Source organism: Pinus tabuliformis, chromosome X, assembly GCF_031772625.1.
Source record: "Pinus tabuliformis cultivar Carrire ecotype Pingquan chromosome X, CPIR1, whole genome shotgun sequence".
Taxonomy (NCBI): Eukaryota; Viridiplantae; Streptophyta; class Pinopsida; order Pinales; family Pinaceae; genus Pinus; species Pinus tabuliformis.
The window spans coordinates 129,425,620-129,444,430 of record NC_142308.1 but is presented as its reverse complement, the minus strand read 5'-3'; the positions used below and the strand labels follow the sequence as shown (position 1 = coordinate 129,444,430).

At 38.9% G+C, this 18,811-nt stretch overlaps 1 protein-coding gene across 4 annotated transcripts in view; it reads right to left on the bottom strand.

The window, feature by feature from the left end:
- LOC149138769 (uncharacterized) overlaps positions 1–18,811 on the bottom strand; it is a 264,909-nt gene that overhangs the window by 172,637 nt on the left and 73,461 nt on the right. For all 4 annotated transcript variants that reach the window (XM_089450134.1, XM_089450131.1, XM_089450133.1 and 1 more), the window contains exon 7: positions 9,193–9,301. In XM_089450134.1, the coding sequence (XP_089306260.1) occupies positions 9,193–9,301 (109 nt within the window). The remainder of the gene's footprint in view (positions 1–9,192; positions 9,302–18,811) is intronic.

Below are 18,811 nucleotides of genomic sequence, written 5' to 3'. Positions count from 1 at the left end.
ACGCAAAATTTAAGAAATTCCATAATTCTTTTCCTAATATTTGGGACTGAAATTTGCTCCTAGTATACAATTTTCAGAACTCAAAAGAGTTTTGAAAATTAAGTTTTTTTGAAAAAAAAAAAGCCAATTTTTTGAAAAACGTATTAAATTATAACAGAAAATAAATGCAATATACAGAATTGTAGATTTCAGATTCTGCATAATTGAAATGCACAAATAACTTGCTAAGAAAAATGCAAATGCTGAAATTAAACGTATGAATGTAAAATGTGAATACAAACGATGAAAATGCAATCAGAATTCTAAACCAGAAATTTTCAGTGAACAAGAATATGATGGTAACCTAAATTTATAGTCTAAGTTGGGTATCCTAGGTCAACAAACTCGCTCGAAATTCAAATTTCCCAACTAAATTAAGTGCTGAAATGCACTAAACTTAAAAAGGGAATTTAAAACAGTAAATTTCAGCAAGCTTTATCAATAGTGTAGTCTAGTTCAGCAGTAAAATGCATATTTATAGAATAACCTATGGTTGCAAATAATAATAATTTATGAAATGCACAACAAATAGAAACTAAACGTTGCATAAAAGAGAAAAATTATTCCAACAAACTAAAAGGTTGAAAATTTAGAAACAAATGGTTGGGAGAGGGAGATGCTAAACCTACCTGTCCTTGCGCTAATGGACACATGTTGATTTTTCTAGCCTTGAAAGATACATTGGCTTAGTGTCTTAGCATGTAGAAGATATTTGATTGCCTCTTTAGGTGCTTGCTTGGTGAAGTACGTGATTTTATCATCTTTTTTCCAAGGTTAACTTGGGAAAAGTACAATTATTGTGGACTATTAGGCCAAAGCTTAAGGATCTGGATAAATAATTAAATTATTTAAGTGACTGAGATATAATCTCAGCCATTGATCTCAAGTGAGACTTAGGATTTACTCCTAGTGATTGGTCATTTAGGAGATTAGGGTTAATGATTTTGGCTTAATTTGACCGAGGAGATTAAGCAAAAGGCTCGATTTCACCGAGGAGAATAAGGAGAGATTGCAGAGAGGATTTCAGGAGGAAGAAATTCAAGGAAGTAGAGTTAGAAAATGGAGAGGCCACGTACAGCAGCCAAGGGGCCGATTTGGAAGAGGCTGAATTATCCAGAGAGGCCGATTTCCACGATTGTGCAGGTTCTACAGCATGTTTGAGGAGGCTGCGAAATGGGTGAGCAGGTCGAGCAGCTCCAGAGGAAGCCGAGAATTTCTTGGTGCTGATTTCCAGAAGACAAGTTAAATTTCAGGAGGCCGAGTTACAGGTTCTCATACAGCTAAAAATTTCTGTGTATTTTAGATGTGGATCTAACCCAGAATTTTCCAGAGTTTAATAAAGAAGGAAGATTGCAGTTGGGTGAAATTTCTGTTGCTATATGTCTGATTTCTCATTATATTTTCCACTGCAATTTAATTTTCTGAGTTAATATATCAATGTGTTGTTTTATAAACAAATTCAGAATTTACTTGAGATAAATATTTTCTAGGTTTTTTATAAAATTGTTTTAAGTAAAAAATAAATCAGACCTGGTATAAAAGAATTAACAACTCATTCACACTGATGAGGAGAGCAAACAATATCCTATACAGCTAAAACTCAAATCCCAAAGCCATCCAAGGAAACAATACTAAAACTAGCAATTTCGAAATTAATACAAGTTATTTGCCTGCTTAAATAATATTAAATCTAGTTACTACTATTTGAAGCCAGTAAATCAAAAACATTTAATTCAATTCCTTTGCTTGCCTAACTCATGGCTTAAAGAAGCCGAATTCCTCTCACTAGTCAATACCATTGTAAGGCTTTCGATCCACAGGAGGGATACTCAGCGGATGGAGAATTCTAAGCCAGCCTAAAAGCTATTGAATACACTACAAAGCAGTGGGCAAAGAAAAGGATGATCATCTTGAAACAGGAATTGGTCGAGGCAGAGAGACAGATCCAGGTTCTTACAGAACAAGAGGGGAATGGGTTCACTAAGTGCTGATACAAGAGAGGTCCTCCTCAGACTGGAAAGAAGGAGAAAAGTGCTATTCGAAGAAAAGGGAGCAGAGTGACAATTAAAAAGAGGGCTATATAGCTGGAATGTGGGGACGAAAACACAAAAATTTTCCACACATATGCCAAGGGCAGAAACATCTGCAACACCATCTGGAGTCTGCAGGACCCAGAAGGAACATCCATTGCAGAAGTTATAATAATAGGTCAGCTGTTTCCCAATAGGAGGCTTATCTCCACACAGAGCCTCTGGACCAATGTTGTCCCACAAAATTACATTGTTCCAAGCTCTCTTGAGGACTGGCTTAGGAGCGTGGATAAACCACAGGTGAAAATCTCAGTGATTTGGGGAGTGGTTCTAAATTCTTTCGACCTCATTAGTTTTGGACTACCTTGGAAAGTCAGCAACGAAAACAAACTAAGAATTACATCCGAACCCCTGCTACGCTGTGGTGAGAGGCACATCCTCCCTCAACACCTCATCGACTCCCTTTAAGACCGAGGCTTTTCAAAACTTGCAGATATTGATAATCCTGCAACTACAACTCCATGGAGACAAGGTTGGAAATGGGCAGCAGAACTGGGGTTTGAGAATGGACACCATGAAGTACAAAATGAATGCCTAAATGCCCTTACAGTTGGCCACATAAAACTAACAGACAAGGAAGACAAGCTAGTTTGGAACATCTCCATTTTTGCCTCTTACACTCCAAAAGTTGGCTATATTCAACTAAACGCGGCTAGAATTTAAGGGGAACCAAACTGGTTGTGGTAACCAATCTGGAAATCAAAATGCGCGGCAAAATCTCGAATCTTTATGTGGTGGTTAATGGAAGAGAAGACCCCTACCTGGGATGTTATGCAAAAAAAATTCAAGATTGAGCCGGGATGGTGCTCTCTCTACAAAGGGAGTGGTGAATCAACTGCACAACTATTCATACAAAGTTAGTTTACTTTACAAGTGTGGCAATCCTGTAGATCGTTGCTTGGACTTTTATGTGACTAGGCTGGGGAAGATCTGGAAGGAGCTTGGAGATGTTGCCTTTCAAATCCTACTACCTGTGCTATTAAAGCACTTTGTTAATTATTCATTGGGGGTTCTAGCTGGCCCATAATAAGGCCATATTCCAAGACAAACCTTTGGCTCTAGATTATGTGGTGGAAGAAGGGCTGGCAATCCTAGCACATTTTCCCCAAGATAAAGATAGAGTCACCCCCAGAGTTATAGTGGCAAACGCCCCAACCCCTTCCATCCTTGGGCTTTGTTACCCACCAAAAGTGGGTGATCCCATAGGGAAAACTATTCTCCTACCATCGCTTCTAGCCGCCAGCTAGCAGCCCCTCAGCCACTATTAGTCAATGATATTATACATTCATTTCTCCGCCTCTTGGATCAATCATATGTTTCCTCACCTGTTTAGCAAGACCACATTGTTGCACACATTTTATCGAAGTTCCAAGGAAGCAGATGTATCAAATTTTTCGATGGATCAAGATCATCAACCATCAGTTTTTGAGTCGTTGTAAGCCCATTCTACAAAATTTGTAATGTAACAACTTAGGTAAGCCTATTATTTTGGCGATGAATTTTATCCTATGAGGCTTTTCATCTCACTGATTCATTTGTGTTTCTAAACATGGTTGATCGGCAAAGTTTTTCCCTCCAGCCTCACCCCAAACATAGGGTGGAATTTTTCGTCAAAGTCTTAGGTGAGTCCTAGTGTTTTAGTCGAGTTTTTTGTAAAAGTGATTTGGGAAAAATTTAAGCTAATTGGCTAAATTATTTTATTACAAATTACTTGGTCAAATAAATCATATTGTGTCACAGAATTGGGTAAATTATTTTAGGGTCTATAACGAATGGGTATTCCCCCTTTGAGGATTGAATTATGTTAAATCTTATGTAAAAAAATATTTTAGTGCATGGTCCTTTATACTTGGACACCATGGCTAAAATATTTGAAAGCGGAAAAATAATCAATCCCCTCAAGTGTCAATTAATTAATTTTTCTGGCAAAAAATAAAATTAATCCTAAGCCAGAAAATTAATTAGTTAAAGTCAAAATTTTAAATTGCTAGAGAAATTAAATTCTCCAAGTGGAAAAAATCGTGGATCTTAAAGAAATTAATTTTTGGAGGTCCCCCGCCAAGGGAATATTGGAAATTTCAAGAAAAAATAGACCTTTGGGCCTAGCATCAAAGTCAATTTTTTGAGGAAATTAGCTCAAATAATTATTTTTGAGCTAATAAAAACAGGTTTAATGAGAAATTCGAAAAATCCTCAAAAATAATTATTTCAACGGCAGAGATTATTTTGACAAAGATCAAGCCAACTAGCCATTATTTTCCACTTGAAAGATTTATCTATAAATTAGAGGTCATTTGTGTCTCATGCCATCTGATGTTTGGCTAATGTAACTCTGTAAAGCTTATGTAAAGCTACTATCCCACTGGGAACATTTTGAATAATCAAAATAAAGACCTTTGGGTACAATTCATGGTGTCTTTGATCTACTGATTTGTGGTATGTGTATATTGTGCTTTAAAAATTTTATTGAATCGTTATTTCATTGTAGGTTATAACTGTTGATTTTGGATAGCATCGGATAGAGAGGCTAAGGCACATGAGATCTCCAAGACCCAGAAATCGTTTGGAGAAATTCCACCCGGATGAGGAGTTATTAAAATAATTAATATTTTTAATGGGTTCCTAAGTCTAGACTTAGGAAAATAAAATATTAATGTGTATTAATAAAATATGGGTGAGAAAGTACTAAGTGATGAGGATCAAGCTAGTTCTAATCTTAGCTGTTGATTAAGGACTTAATCTCGGTCGTTGAATCGTCAAGAGGAAAAGTATAAGAGGAGGCTTGAGGGTCAGTTGGAGACACACCAAGAGAGATCAGTCACTTCGATTTTCTGGGGCGAGGTTTGCTGAGGAAAACGAGCAAGTGGTCAGTTGCAGTGAAGGGCAGTTAGACAGGAGGCCGAAGAATACATAGCAAAGAGGCAACGCAGTGGCGGAGAGACAGTGCATGCCCTAGAAGGGTTGACGCAGAGGCAGCAGGAGCTGACGTAGAGGACGCAGACGCAGAAGGCCATAAAGTATAACGCTGGGCTTCAGAGGCAGCGCTGGGGAGATTCTGTGGGGCAGACTGAGAGCAAATCAGCCGGGAGAGGGTGACGCAGTTCCAGAGCGTGCTTGGAGCATCTTTCGCTGTCCAGCACAAGGAACAGTAGGAGTCACTGTGGGGTTGATCATCCGGTTGCAGATTTGTCGAAATATCTGTCTCTGGTTGAGGTACTACTGCCAAGGATATTCTCTATTGGATGAGCCATTTCTGGCACCCTAGTCGTATTCACGAATCTGCTTAATAATACAAACCCTCTATATGTTGCACCGGTTTTCCCGCATTAAGTTTTTCCGGGACGATTGTCCAAAAATAACGGTGTCCCTTGTGTTACTGTTTCTGTTTACTTCAGTGCATGATCTTTGTATTTGTGAAGGTTGCATTTGTGTTTACTTCAATATTTATGCAATTAAATAACTTGTTAATGTAAAGAACAAGTAGGAGATAGTAAACCACAAATTGCAGTAGGGGTTTCTGATGTGTTAGATTCAGCAATTCTCACAACAACATTCTATTGGTAAGTTGTGGTCTTATCTTAGGTGATCTGATTCACTGTGTGTTCTAACTGTATATCTTTCAGAAAATATTAGTGTTTGCAGGTTCCCCAGACCTTGGACTCCAAGTTCACAAACTATGGGCACAAGCTGACTATGTTTGGATCCTAAATATTTTTATGGTTTTTCCGTAAATTTTAAGCAACAATGGTGTGTTCTATGCTTTAGAGCAATTTTACTTCAATTTCTTTATTAGCCCGATATCAATATCCAGTTTAACAATCACATCAACATGATAGTAAAATGCACATGGAACATAAACGTAAACAGTAGAAGACAAACCAAGACAAGAGGACACAAGATGTGGCACCAACCAAGGACAAAACCCAATGTGGGGAAACCCTTGATCAATTCTTCTTATAGTCGTCAATAGTTTAGCAGAGAGAGAGATGGTAAAATTTACAGATCTGATAATTTATAACAGCAGCAAAAGAGCCCTAACCAAAAAAGTCAACGCTGGTCAACATGGCAAATTTGACCCTTAGCAAATCTGCCAACTTCAGTGAACTTCGGCCTCCAAACAGCAAGATAAAACAGCCCTCAAAACAGTGAAATTTAGCCCAGTAAAAGTCTGGTCGAACAACCCACTTGTGCTCAACCCTAGCTACAGGCAACGTTGGTCAACAATCAACGTTTAGCCTCGATTTTTGCGCCCAGAAATGCGGCCTGCCCAAACAAAGATAGCCCTCACAAAAACGCCTTCCAAGACAGCCCTCAGAGATAGCCTTCCAAGATCGAACTTTTGCTGGTAAAAGTGAGTCAAACCAAGGACAGAAACTCGATCAAACCAAAGTCTAATTGTCATGCTGCAAAAAGTCAATGCAGAAAGTAAAAGATGCCTCCAAACCCTCACATGTGTGAAGAAGAATAGGCTGCCTCAGATCTGTATGAACCAATCAATGAAGAAGAGAGAAGAAATGATGTATGTTGTTGATGTGCCAAACGAGGTTGGGGATCTCCTTTATTTATAAGTGATGGAGGGGGTTCAATTTGTCTAATTGACCCCAAGCAGACCTTGACCAAATGTGCACTTGTGGGCTTGGTATCAAAAACATATTTCTCCTTGTCCAAATTTAGTGCTTCCAGGGTCAATATTGGTCCTCTCAAAAAGAGAAAGTTTGTCCAAACATCATCTTAGGTCAATGAGTTGCCCAAAGTGGATTTTGACCCTAGTTGCACATTTTAACAAGGCACTAGTCCAAGTAAAATTGGTGGTCACCCTTCTTTTCCTACTCTTTTATCTCCTCCAAAAACTTCAGCCCCTTTCTCTAGAAGGCCTAGCTAGGGCACCTTGTGAAATTCTTTAGAGGGGGTATTTTTCAAATCCATTTGGAAAAGAATCTGCGTTGGTGTCTCCTCTAGAGTATCTCTAAGTTTCATGGAATTCTCATAGTTAGTTTGCGAGAAAACTTGTGCCTTAGTTGTGTCTTTGGAAACCTACCTTGAGCATCTTGGATAAGGTGGTCTTCTAAAGGGTCATTTGCACATACTATTCAGAGGAATAGATCATTCTTGACCCTTTCCCTACCCTACCTTGACCTAGTGAGCACATAAACCCTAGGCCTTGCATAGGCTCTTTCTAGGTCTCTCTATAGTGAAGTGAAACCCCTTTTCAAGTGACAAATCACCTTGTGAAGCTTCTAGAGAGGTCCTATATCACATTGGAAGTCTTGACCTTAGGCATACTCATCGTCATTGGATATCTCTAACCCTAGATCTAGACTTTCCGCCTAGGTCTTTTTTGGAGAGCCTTTATGTTCTTGGAAGAGCATTAAGCCCTAATTGAGTCTCTCCTTGAATGGGTTGTCAGAATCACTTCATACTTTATCATTCATCCCATCATTACAAGTGATTGGTGAAAGTTTGTAAAGAGCAGGGGGCACGACTGAGGTGACAGTGGGTCTTTGTCCCATTGTTATCATTTGGTCTAGTACTTGTCCCTTAGGTTCTCCTCCTAGGACCCTCTCTAGTTTGTGTGACAAAAAGGCCAACTCAAGAGATGGAAGAGTTCTAAATTAAGACTCTTTGATCGCAAATAAAAAATCATTTGCTTTCCTTGCTAGCATATTCTAACCTATCTTTTCTCTCACTTGACCTTGTCAACGTTGAACTTCATGAGATTAGCATGTAGCACTATTATGTGTAGGAGGGAGTGCCTTCTCTTTGTCCAAAAGGCATGGAGCCTATCTTCAAGAGGAAGAAAATTAAGCATGAGAATAGTGGTTAGCTCTCTTCCAAGCTTTACCAATGCTCAAATTTTTTAAGTCAGATATATCAGTAAGGAAGGTGAGAGTAACCTGTAAATGTTCCAAAAAGTTGGAAGAGAATCCCCATACTGAAACAAAGAAGCCTTGGAACCTTAATAACCCATACCTCTTTGACCTCAACAATTTCGAGATCCTTCTTCCTTTTCACAACCTAAACCCATGAGTAGTTACTTGATTGAGAAATATACATTGGAATTTCATATCTTATTTGAAAAATTTTAAAATCAGAAAATTCTACATCTAATGAAGCGGCACCACCAATGAGCTAGAGGCGGTAATTTTCCTAGTTTTTCATTTAAATAACCAGTTGTAAAATTCACTTACACAACTCTAATTCTGAGGTTTATGATTCCCTAGTGAAATTTAATCTTTTTGGATTCAGCTCTCTATAATCATGTCCAAATTGATTTAACCTATGTTACCCCAATACAAACCTATGTTGAGGAGGGGGCATGATCTTCCAGAGATGTGCTTGGTTTGGGCATGCCAATCTCATGCCACCTTGGGGCTCCAAATTTTTCTCATCCCACACAATGTAGCGGGACTTATAATAGCCCAAATATGGGTGTTGCAAAGCATGTTTCACCTTTAACGTCCCATTTACCATCTCTGCTTTACCATATAAACTTTTTTGGTGTATGACAGTTGTAAGGTATGCATCTCCCAAGATTTTCCCATCAACAGTTTTGAGTGTTGCAGGTACGACTCTCCTAAAAATTTCCAATAACAAATTTTGTTTCTTAGCTATTCCATTGTTTGACCTCTCAAGGACCAATGAGTGTTACCGAGGAATGGCATGAATAGAAAAATATTGTACCCCAGATTGCATTTTCAACATTGTAAACATCATCAAAGCGTAATTTAGTTCAAAAGTAGGTATGAATAACAGAAATATTGAAAAAAGCTAAACAAAGAACAGTTTCCACATGGAGATTGCAGTATTGAAGAATTAGTTGAATGGAAAGCAATTTACATATAGAGTTTGATATGTATAATATAATTGTTTCCTTTCTAGCCACCTAGGAAAAACATAGAATAATATGCGGTGTCTACAAGAAATAAAAAAGAACTCATAATTTGTGTCAAAAGTCTTCCTCATAAAATAATTCATAAGGTAGGCACTCATAACAAAGCCTTTCAATTCCATCATACCGCACTCTTAAACATTGTGAAGATGCAAGGTAAAAGCAGCAGCTTACTCATCCAGAGATTTCCAAAAATTATTATATGCATCACTCAGAGATAAGATACGATGTTCCTGTCGAAGCCATCCAGAGTCCTGGAATGCAAACAACACATATGGTGCACCTGTGTAGCACATCATTAGCCAGTCACATAAGTTAACGCATGAACAAGAAGGCATAGCAATGAAAACATGCTGCAAACAGACAAAATTGCCAACTCATAACGAACCAAAAGCCCACATGATGTTCATAAAAAACATTTATCAAGGAGGCATTTGTAAAGTCCTTTCTAAGCAAGGGAATAAATAACAATGCAACAGGATATAATTTCATGTTTTCTGATATCCTTTATTTATAAAGAAAATAGCTGATTGCGGAGGTTAATATAACTATAAGAGTGGAAAAAAATAATCTTTGATCTCAGACATGAACTATGCTGCAGAAAGCATCAACCAGCCAACATAAATATTAACAAAAGCTCGGATAGTTTAAACTTTAACCACATCATTTTGATCCCATAGCCATTTATATAGGTCAGCAAGCAAATCTAGCATCCAAAGATTAGGCAATGTCAAGAATAGGCGCAAAGAAACGCCTGGACATGATAAAAAAAAAAATCATCCACATCTTCAGGTACCAAAGAAAGATACAAGAAATTGGTTGCACTATTGCAGTGTCATAAACATAACAATGGTAATAACCTTACAGATTAGTATAATTGTAGAGTTGCTGTAAGTTAATCTCTGTAATTAATTTCTGCAGCTGAAAAAGCATAGTTATAGAAGTTTGTTCCACTAGAAAGGAATTCATACATGACCTATTCCCGAGAACTAATTGGGAAGCTGATTTTCTCGCACGTGTGGCAGAAAGGAGGACAAAAATTACAAGGCCAAAATCTGAAGTTTTTCTGCAGTTTGACCAGCGTTAACTTTGACCTTCTGGGTAGAATTTAATTTGATCTTTTGAGCATTTTTCTGTTTGGGCAGGCCGAGTTTTTGGGCACAGAAACCAAGGCAAAAGGAACACTTTGACCTGTGTTGACCGCAGAAGTTAACTACAGGTTGACCGAGTTTGACAGCTGATATTTGACTGTTTTGGGCTGACTTTGACCTGCAAGAGACGCTGATTTCCTCTCCTTTGACTGAACTTTTTTTGGAAAAGTTTGACCAGACTTTAACTTCTGTTGACTTTCTGGTTAGGGCTGCTTTGACTGCTGTTGACTGAGGGCAGAATTACAGATTTGACAGGGCTGTTTTGAACAGTGGTTTTGATCATCTATTGGCAAGTCAGTTTTGACTTTATTGTACCCTCTCCCTCTGCTGAACACTTGATATAATAATAAAAATTGATCAAAGGGCTTTCCCATCTTGGGGTTTTTCCCTGGCATTCATCAAATTCCGGTGTTCTCTTGTCTTGGTTTGCCTTCTGCATTTGTTGTTTATGTTCTATCCACAGTCACTGTCAATGTGATTAATGGTTAATGTGATTTCTATTGGTAATTGTTAAAATTTGGGTACCAAAGGACAAGTGGTTCCCTAATGCTTTGATTTTTGCCCTAGGGAAAAGTGTCCAAATTTATTTTTTACTTTTCTCCCAAAGTGACTTTATAAGTGATAAAGTCAATTTAATTTAAAAATGACTTTATAAGTGGTAAAGTTACATTCTAATTTAAAAGTGAATTTATAAGTGGTAAAGTTACATTCTAATTTAAAAATGACTTTCTTAAATTCAATGAAGAATTAGAAAGTGAAAAAGTGACTATGGAAATAAAAAGCTAAGTGGGTCTTTATTTAACTGGGTGAGTTAAAAAAATAGAATGTGAGAATTAAATGCACATTTATACTCATCCCTAGATCTAAATGAACCTCAGTCATTAGATCTTAGAGTAACCCAAAAGGTCATTTGGAGATTAAAAGGAGAAGAGAAGAGGAAAAGATCAATTCATTCTTTCATGAACATTTGAGAGAAAGAGAAAAGAGAGCAAAGAGAAAATTTTTGAGTAGTGAGAAAGTGAAGGAGAGCAGCAAGAAAACATTTCAGCAAATCTGGGCAGTATCATTTATTGGCACGCGTCCCAAGGCAAAATGGTACAATAGGAGAAAGGCACAGATATTGAGAAAGAGGGACAGCACAGATATCGAGGAAGAGAGACAGCAGCAAGGGCACAAATTTCGAGGCAACCGTACTGTTGAAATCCGTACAATCCGTATAGCAAGTTCTGGGCACATTTTTCGAGGCAGGTCGTATAGCATTTAATGTTGTTTTATTGCTGAAAATTTTTATGTTTTGGCTATTCACTGATTGGCACGATTTTTGAAGCAGAGTTCAAGCACGAAAATTAAAATAAGTTGTAATTTGTGGTTGCTGGAATTTTTACTGTGTATTTCAGTTTCTCTGTAAAAGCATTTTCATAAATAAAGAAGAGCTCTCAAACTAGTTTTCCCCAAGAGTTGTAGGGAGTTTTTCTAGGGTCACATTGACCAAAAATCACTGTGTTATTTTCTGTGTGGCTGTCATAATTTTGCTGTGTTTTATTTCTGCAATTTCAGCAGTTGTGAAATCTCTAAATTTGTATTTTCAGAAAAATATTGTCATTTCGAGATTTTAGAAATTTTATCATGCTTGGATTTAAAACTAAATGCATGGAGTGATAAGGAACACTGATAACCGTAGTGGGGGTTGAAATTTCTTTAGTAATTAAGTGGAAATTGTCATTGGATGATAAAAGAACATTGTAAGTGATTGTTGCAAGCATAGAACATATCATTGTTATCTAAAATTAACATGGTATCAAAGGTCAGGTGAAGACAAAGCCCAAGCAAGAGAGAAGCAATCACTAAGAGATATGTCGAACAAAAATTATTGGACAAGTCTCAAAGACCTCTACATCTCATTTCAAGGCTGAGGACAAGCTCAGTGACAAATCTGACTATCATCAACGAAGATGACTTTGGACCCGACTTTGGAGGAGAATGCAGTATTGGACCATGTGCAAGGAAAAGTGGTGGAGTTTCCTTCAAATGTACCAACTGCTGCTAGGACAAAGTATAAAAATCGTGAGGTCAAAGCAAAGAAAATTTTGATCGACTCCATTCAAAAGCATTTGGTTGCCTATATTTCTGATTTGGGAACTTCTAAAGAAATATATGATACGCTGGTTGGGATGTTCAAAGTGAACAATGCAAATCAAATCCTCTTTCTCAAAAACAAGTTGAAGGATATCAAGATGGATAAAGGGGAGTCTATCCAAACCTACTTCATGAGAATAACACAAATCAAGAATGACCTACTATCTATTGGAGAAGTTATTGCTAGCAGGGAGCTCACTCTCATTGCACTTGGAGATCTTTCAAGACCAAGGGATGTATTTACCACCAACATTCTCAACAATGACAGGAAACCTGGTTTCGATGAGTTATTGGTTGGATGCACTCAAGAGGAGACTAGGATGATGGAGAGTGTTGAATTTCCACGACCTTGGTGTTTGGGATAGAATCTTAAATCACTGACGCTACCAAACCAAGAATCAAAACGAAGCTACTTTGCACAACAAAATATAAATAGCAATAGATCTACTAGTGCACAAAATATAGGCAACTTTTTAAACCCAACTGCGTTATATTAATCAAAATGAATAAAATACAACAGTCTAGGGCTCTCGTACTAGGGATAATGGCCCTCAAATATCCACTAGTACAAGAATACAAAAACGGGGCTTGATGTCAATTCATCGACAACCAATCTACCCTCAACAAGATACTCTAACCATCTGGCCGATGTAGCACGCTCTCTTAGCTCCTCTCAATCGTACCTTGTACCTACCCGATTCTTCGGCTCTCGATCTGCAACACTGCCTCTATCAATGATTCAATTCCATCTGGCCACTGAACCTCGGCTATCCAATCTACTCACTAGTTTTGCCTTTGTCCATCAAGGGGAAAACACATCGAGACTCCTGTCAAGTTGTTCACAACTCCGTTTGTGAACAACTCTCAATCTCCCCACTACTACTCCTCAGCTACTCTTGGACTTCATCCCAGTATGGTCTCCCTGCGTTGTTCCAATAAAGACCAACATAGGGCCTAGAGAGTTGCCACCTATTACTGCAAGATGTCCATCTCCCACAATGAACACGGACTAGGAAGTCTTCCCATCATTTATTGTAGAAGTCTTTCTCCACACACAAGTCTAGGATTGTTCAACCGCTCCTCTAGCTCATCAAACCTTGAGCTCAACAATTGCCACTCTAACAACCACCTACGTCCATGATGATGGTGCACACCGAGCTCCAACTTGGGCACTATCACGTTGTCCTCCAACAGACCATAAATGACCAATCCACGTCCACACTTGGTCCACTCTCACGCTTCCCTCCAACAAACCACGAGTGACCAATCCTTTTTGTAGCATCTACCTCTAGCTAGGGCATCCTTACACCAAGGAAACCCTCCTCTTGGCTGCCAATAGACTTCACTAATAAGTCCTCTTTTAGGACACCCATCCACATGGCATCCAATCATCACCAAGACACCATCTACACCTCCCTGTTGTTTCCCTTTTGCCTAGGGTTCTTTGCATGTACAAGTCTGGTTAGGGCACACCAACAGCCCAAACCAGTGCCCTAAACTTCTCCAATCATGTTGTTTCCTCCAGTTGTTGGTTGCAAGGTATCCAAGGTGTTGTTGTGGGCCTTGGGCACCTCCACAAGGCTTCCTAAAACACACAGCTCAGACCACAACTAATCTTCCCACTACAACACTACAAACAAGCTCAATACAATAGGAGAATACCCCTACTTTCTTTGGCTACCCTTAGAGAAGACTGTGGTCTAGTTAGGAAGGATTTTCTAGGCCTTTCAACCCTCTAAATTTCACCTCCCAGTTGTTGTTGTAGCAGCCCCTCATTGCGGCCCTGTAAACATAGATATACACACCCAAAAACATGCAACAATCACATAGCTCACCTAAAGTTTGTGGCCTGATCTGCAAGGTAAGATTGCTCTATTGTGGTCACAAAACTACCCTCAATCCATCCTTCTTGCCTCTTGCAATGTGGCTAAGAGTTGCGGCTCTTTTTCTCTAGATTCCGCACCCAAAACAGTGAGAATATCTCCACAAACTCGCACTATGAGTCGGAGCTCCTTGTTTTGATTGATGCACCTTACGATGTGTATAAATGACCTCCCAACGACTCTTATTTATACATGTCTCATGTGCAATGTCTAGCCCACTCTTGGGCTCTCCAACAACAAGGCCAACTTGTATTATGGTGCACAAACCCACATGTAAACTTCAAAAATTCATAACTCCACTTTGACCACTAGGATTCTGATGATTCCCGATGCGTTGGATTCGTCTCGACATCCTCTATCATCTCTATCCATCACATGTCAAAGTCGCGTCACGGTTTTGGCCCAAACATCGATGGGTGCAAAACCCCCAGCTTGGGTTTCAAGCCCACAAGGCCGCTAGTGGAGCTCCTTCCTCCAAACCCTCAATCCTCAAGGATTGGAGTACCTCCCAAGCTACAAAAAAATCAACAGAGAGAGATACGTCCTCCAATGGAAATGAACCTATTGCCTTCTCCACTCATGCAAAAAGGAAGAATATGTTCATCCAAGGAGACAGGGTCAAGGATCCAAGAATGGATTCAAAGAAGGAAGAAAAGGAAGGTGCTACAATTGCAACAGCTTCGGCCACTCTGCTATAGAGTGTCCTCACAAGAAAAATCCTCCAAGTGATGACGACAACAACAACAACAATTTCAAAGGCAATGGCAATCAAAGGAACAATAGGTTCAACAACAAATGAAAGAGGAATGCTTTGGCTACTCGAAATGGAAATGGTCGACCTCCCAAAAGGACAAGAAATGCTAGAATTGATAGTGGAGCCTCAAGGCACTTCATTGGATACAAGGAGGCCCTCTCAAATTTGGTTGAAATAAAATTAATTTAAAGATCATAATTGGAGATAATGCCACCTACCCCATGAAAGGAATAGGTATTGTCATTCTTCACTTCAATCAAGGTCAAACCATACATCTACAAGAAGTATTGTATGTGCCCAATTTGAAGAAGAACCTGGTGTTTGTTTTTTCAATGGAAGATAAAGGCTTCAAGGTAGCATTCATCGATGGAAAGGTACGTATTTGGCATAGAAACCCCAAAGATGCATTTACTCCTGCATTTTCGGTTGATGGTCTCTATCAAGTTGGAGGAATTCTTTTAGGAGCTTTGGCAAGTGATACTTCTCTTCAATGTGAATTATGGCACTGGATATTTCCCCACTTACATTACAAAGCCTTACCTGGGGTAAGGAAGTTGGTCACGGGTATGCCTAAGTTTAAAATGATCCACGAAGGTGTTTGTAAGGGTCGTGCAGCTTGGAAACATACAAAGGGAACATTCCCTTCTGTTAAATTTGAAAACTAGGGCCAAATTCCATTTTGGCCAGCTCATCTGGTGAAGATAGTCATTGCATTAAATTCCTCTTCTCGAAAGGATCAAAATTGACCCAAAGATCACCAAATTTGGATAAGGAAAAATATTTATTTGTTCAAAAGAATTTCTATAAGTCATAATCTCATCAAGAAGGGAAATTTTGAAAATTTTGAATTTTAAATTTGCCTCCAAAATGTCAAGGTTGGCTTCACCTCCATTAGAACAAATCATCATGGCAACTTGTATATAAAGGCATCTTCCATCCTCATCTAACACAAGAAAATGTCTGAGGTATTCGAATTCAGATGGAGGACGAAGGAGCATTCTGGCTTGGGTTTTCTCTTCTGTCACAGGGTCGAGGGTCTCATGAGAGACATTCGTTGTACCTTAAGGGTAATTCTGGGCATCGTTGAAGTCTGTTGTGGAGGCCGAATAAGAGCAGAAGGCAGCCACTGTGATTTAGGACAACCACTGGCCTATATCAAATGTTATATGAAGATCAAGTTTCATACCCTTCCAGAAAGGTGAGCCACTCAGGTCTAATCAAATTATGTTGCAGACCTTGTTTGATTGCCGGTCACAGTTGATTATAGTGTTCTTGACCAAGTGGAAGAGGGCTAGAATGGCTTCTTGCATCTCAAGCTCAGCCGCAATCATTAGGAGGGTTCTAATGCAGTTAATAGTGATCTTTGTGAGCAACCCTAATCAGTCTAACCCTCTTCAGTAGCATGAATACAGTTCATGCCAGATTGCAGATCCAGATAGATCACTCATTTGTTTAAGGGTTGTGATGCCAACAAGTCACTATTGACTTTAAATTGTTGTACTCTATCTCTCTTTGTTGAATATTTTGATATAAGATAATAAGAAGAATTGTCAAAGGGTTTTCCCCATCTTGGGGTTTTTCCTTGGCTTGAGCCATTTCCTGTGTTCTCATGTCTTGACTTGTCCTCTGCATATGTTGTTTATGTTCTTTCTCCAATTACTATCAATGTGATATGGTTTTGCTAATGGAAAGAACTGAAAATCGGGTTAATGTGGTGCATTGAAGTAATTGTATTAAGCAAAGAACATGTTAACCTAAAATTAACACCTTCTAGTGAAAGCCAGACTACAGATATTCTTCAATTGGTCCATTCTAACTTGTTTGGTATCTTGCCCGTAAGAATTATTAGGAAGATACTCATATTATGCAATCTTTGTGGATGACTTCTCAAGCAAAACATGGATCTATTTCTTGAAGAGGAAGGATGAAGTGTTCAAATGGTCATGTTCTTTCAAAGCATTGGTGGACAATCAAACAGGGAAGAAGATCAAGACGTTGAGGATTGACAATGGAACCGAATATGAATCAAATGATTTCAATGACTTTTGCAGAGATGTTGGCATTAAGTGAGAGACAATTGTTCCACACACTCCTGAGCAAAATGGTGTTACTCAAAGGAAGAATCAAACAATCATGGAAGCCACCCATGCCATGATCTTTGATCAAGGTCTACCAAAGTTCTTATGGGGAGAAGTTGCCAACACTGCCATATATGTTCAAAATAGGAACCTACATCAAGCTTTGGATTTCAGGACACTCGAAGAAGTCTTCACTGGTAAGAAACCCGATGTTTCTCTTTTAAGAATATTTGGTTGTCCAGTATATTTTCATGTGCCTAAAGAGAAAAGGAATAAGTTGGAAGCTTCTAGGAAGAAAGGTATATTCATCAGCTACAGTGAAAATTCAAAGGTATATAGAATCTATATACCTGGCCAAAGAGATCTGGAAGTAAGTCATGATGTTACCTTTGATGAAGACACTTCCCTTAGGAAAGCCAAAGATCTCCCTATCCCAAGGACGGACGATGATGATGCTGTCAAAAAACAAGACAAACCTCCGTTGAATGAGCCTATGCCTGATGTTGATGGTCTGATGGATGTTATTGATCCACCTCCTGGTGATCCCTCTACCTCAAGGAAATGACCTCTATGGCTCAAAGATACTCTCAAAGATGTTGATAGACATTTTGCTCCAAGAGAGACATTTCACAAAAGTAAGAAGTCGAACAAGTACCAAGGGTATTTGGCTCCATGAGTATTTTTGTTCAAGCTTAACCATGCACATTTGAAGAAGCTATAAAGCACCAAGTATGAAAAGAAGCGATGAATGAGGAATATGAATCGATCATGAAGAATTATGTCTGGGACAAGGTGCCTATACCTAAGGACAAGTTCGTTGTCACGTCAAAATGGCTTTACAAAATTAAACATGGAGTTGATAGAAGTGTTGAGAACTATATGGCCAAGTTCGTAGCTCATGGCTTCTCTCAAAAGGAAGCAGTGGACTATGATGAAATATTTGCGCTAGTTGCTCGATATACCACTATTCGATCTATTATTGCTCTCACTGCGAATTAGGAATGGAGCCTAAATCAAATGTACATCAAAACTGCATTTTTCCATGGATCACTTAAGGAGGAAGTCTACTTGGAACAACCTCAAGGGTTTGAAGTACAAGATAGGACACATGTCTGTAAATTGAAGAAAGCCCTCTATGGGTTGAAGCAAGCCCCTAGGGCTTTGTATGAGAGAATTGATAGCTAACTTATGAAGCAGGGATTTACAAGGAGTTATGTTGATCCTAACCTATACTTCAAGGTTGAAAAGGACATGCCTCTTATCTTGGTCCTTTATGTTGATGATCTCTTTCTAACAGGCGCATACCCTCTCATTTATCAACGCAAGAGGGAGTTGACTTCTGAGTTCAAGATGAAAGACCCGATACTTATTACTTCCTAGGCCTGGAGGTCTGCCAAAAGCCAAGAGAGATTTTCCTTTGTCAAGGAATATACATTGTGAAGCTAAAAGAGAGATGTGGGATGGTGGAACGCAAATCTGTGTCTACTCTGATGGAACTCAGCTTCAAGAAGTTATGTGGAAGTGCTACTGGGCCTGAATTGGCAAACCCTTCTGAATATAGACAACTTGTGGGGGCCTTGATGTTCTTGATAAACTCTCGACCAGATCATGGGATCAGTGTTCAGCAGAGTTGAGACAAGAAGCATAGGTGGTACATGACGACAAGATGTTATGATGATCGATGGTCTGATATTGGCAAGTGAAATTCTCTCTACTTGAGATGGAGTGTTAAAGTTGGAAACTAGGGCAAAATTCCACTTTTGATGGCTCAATTATGGAGAGATATTTATT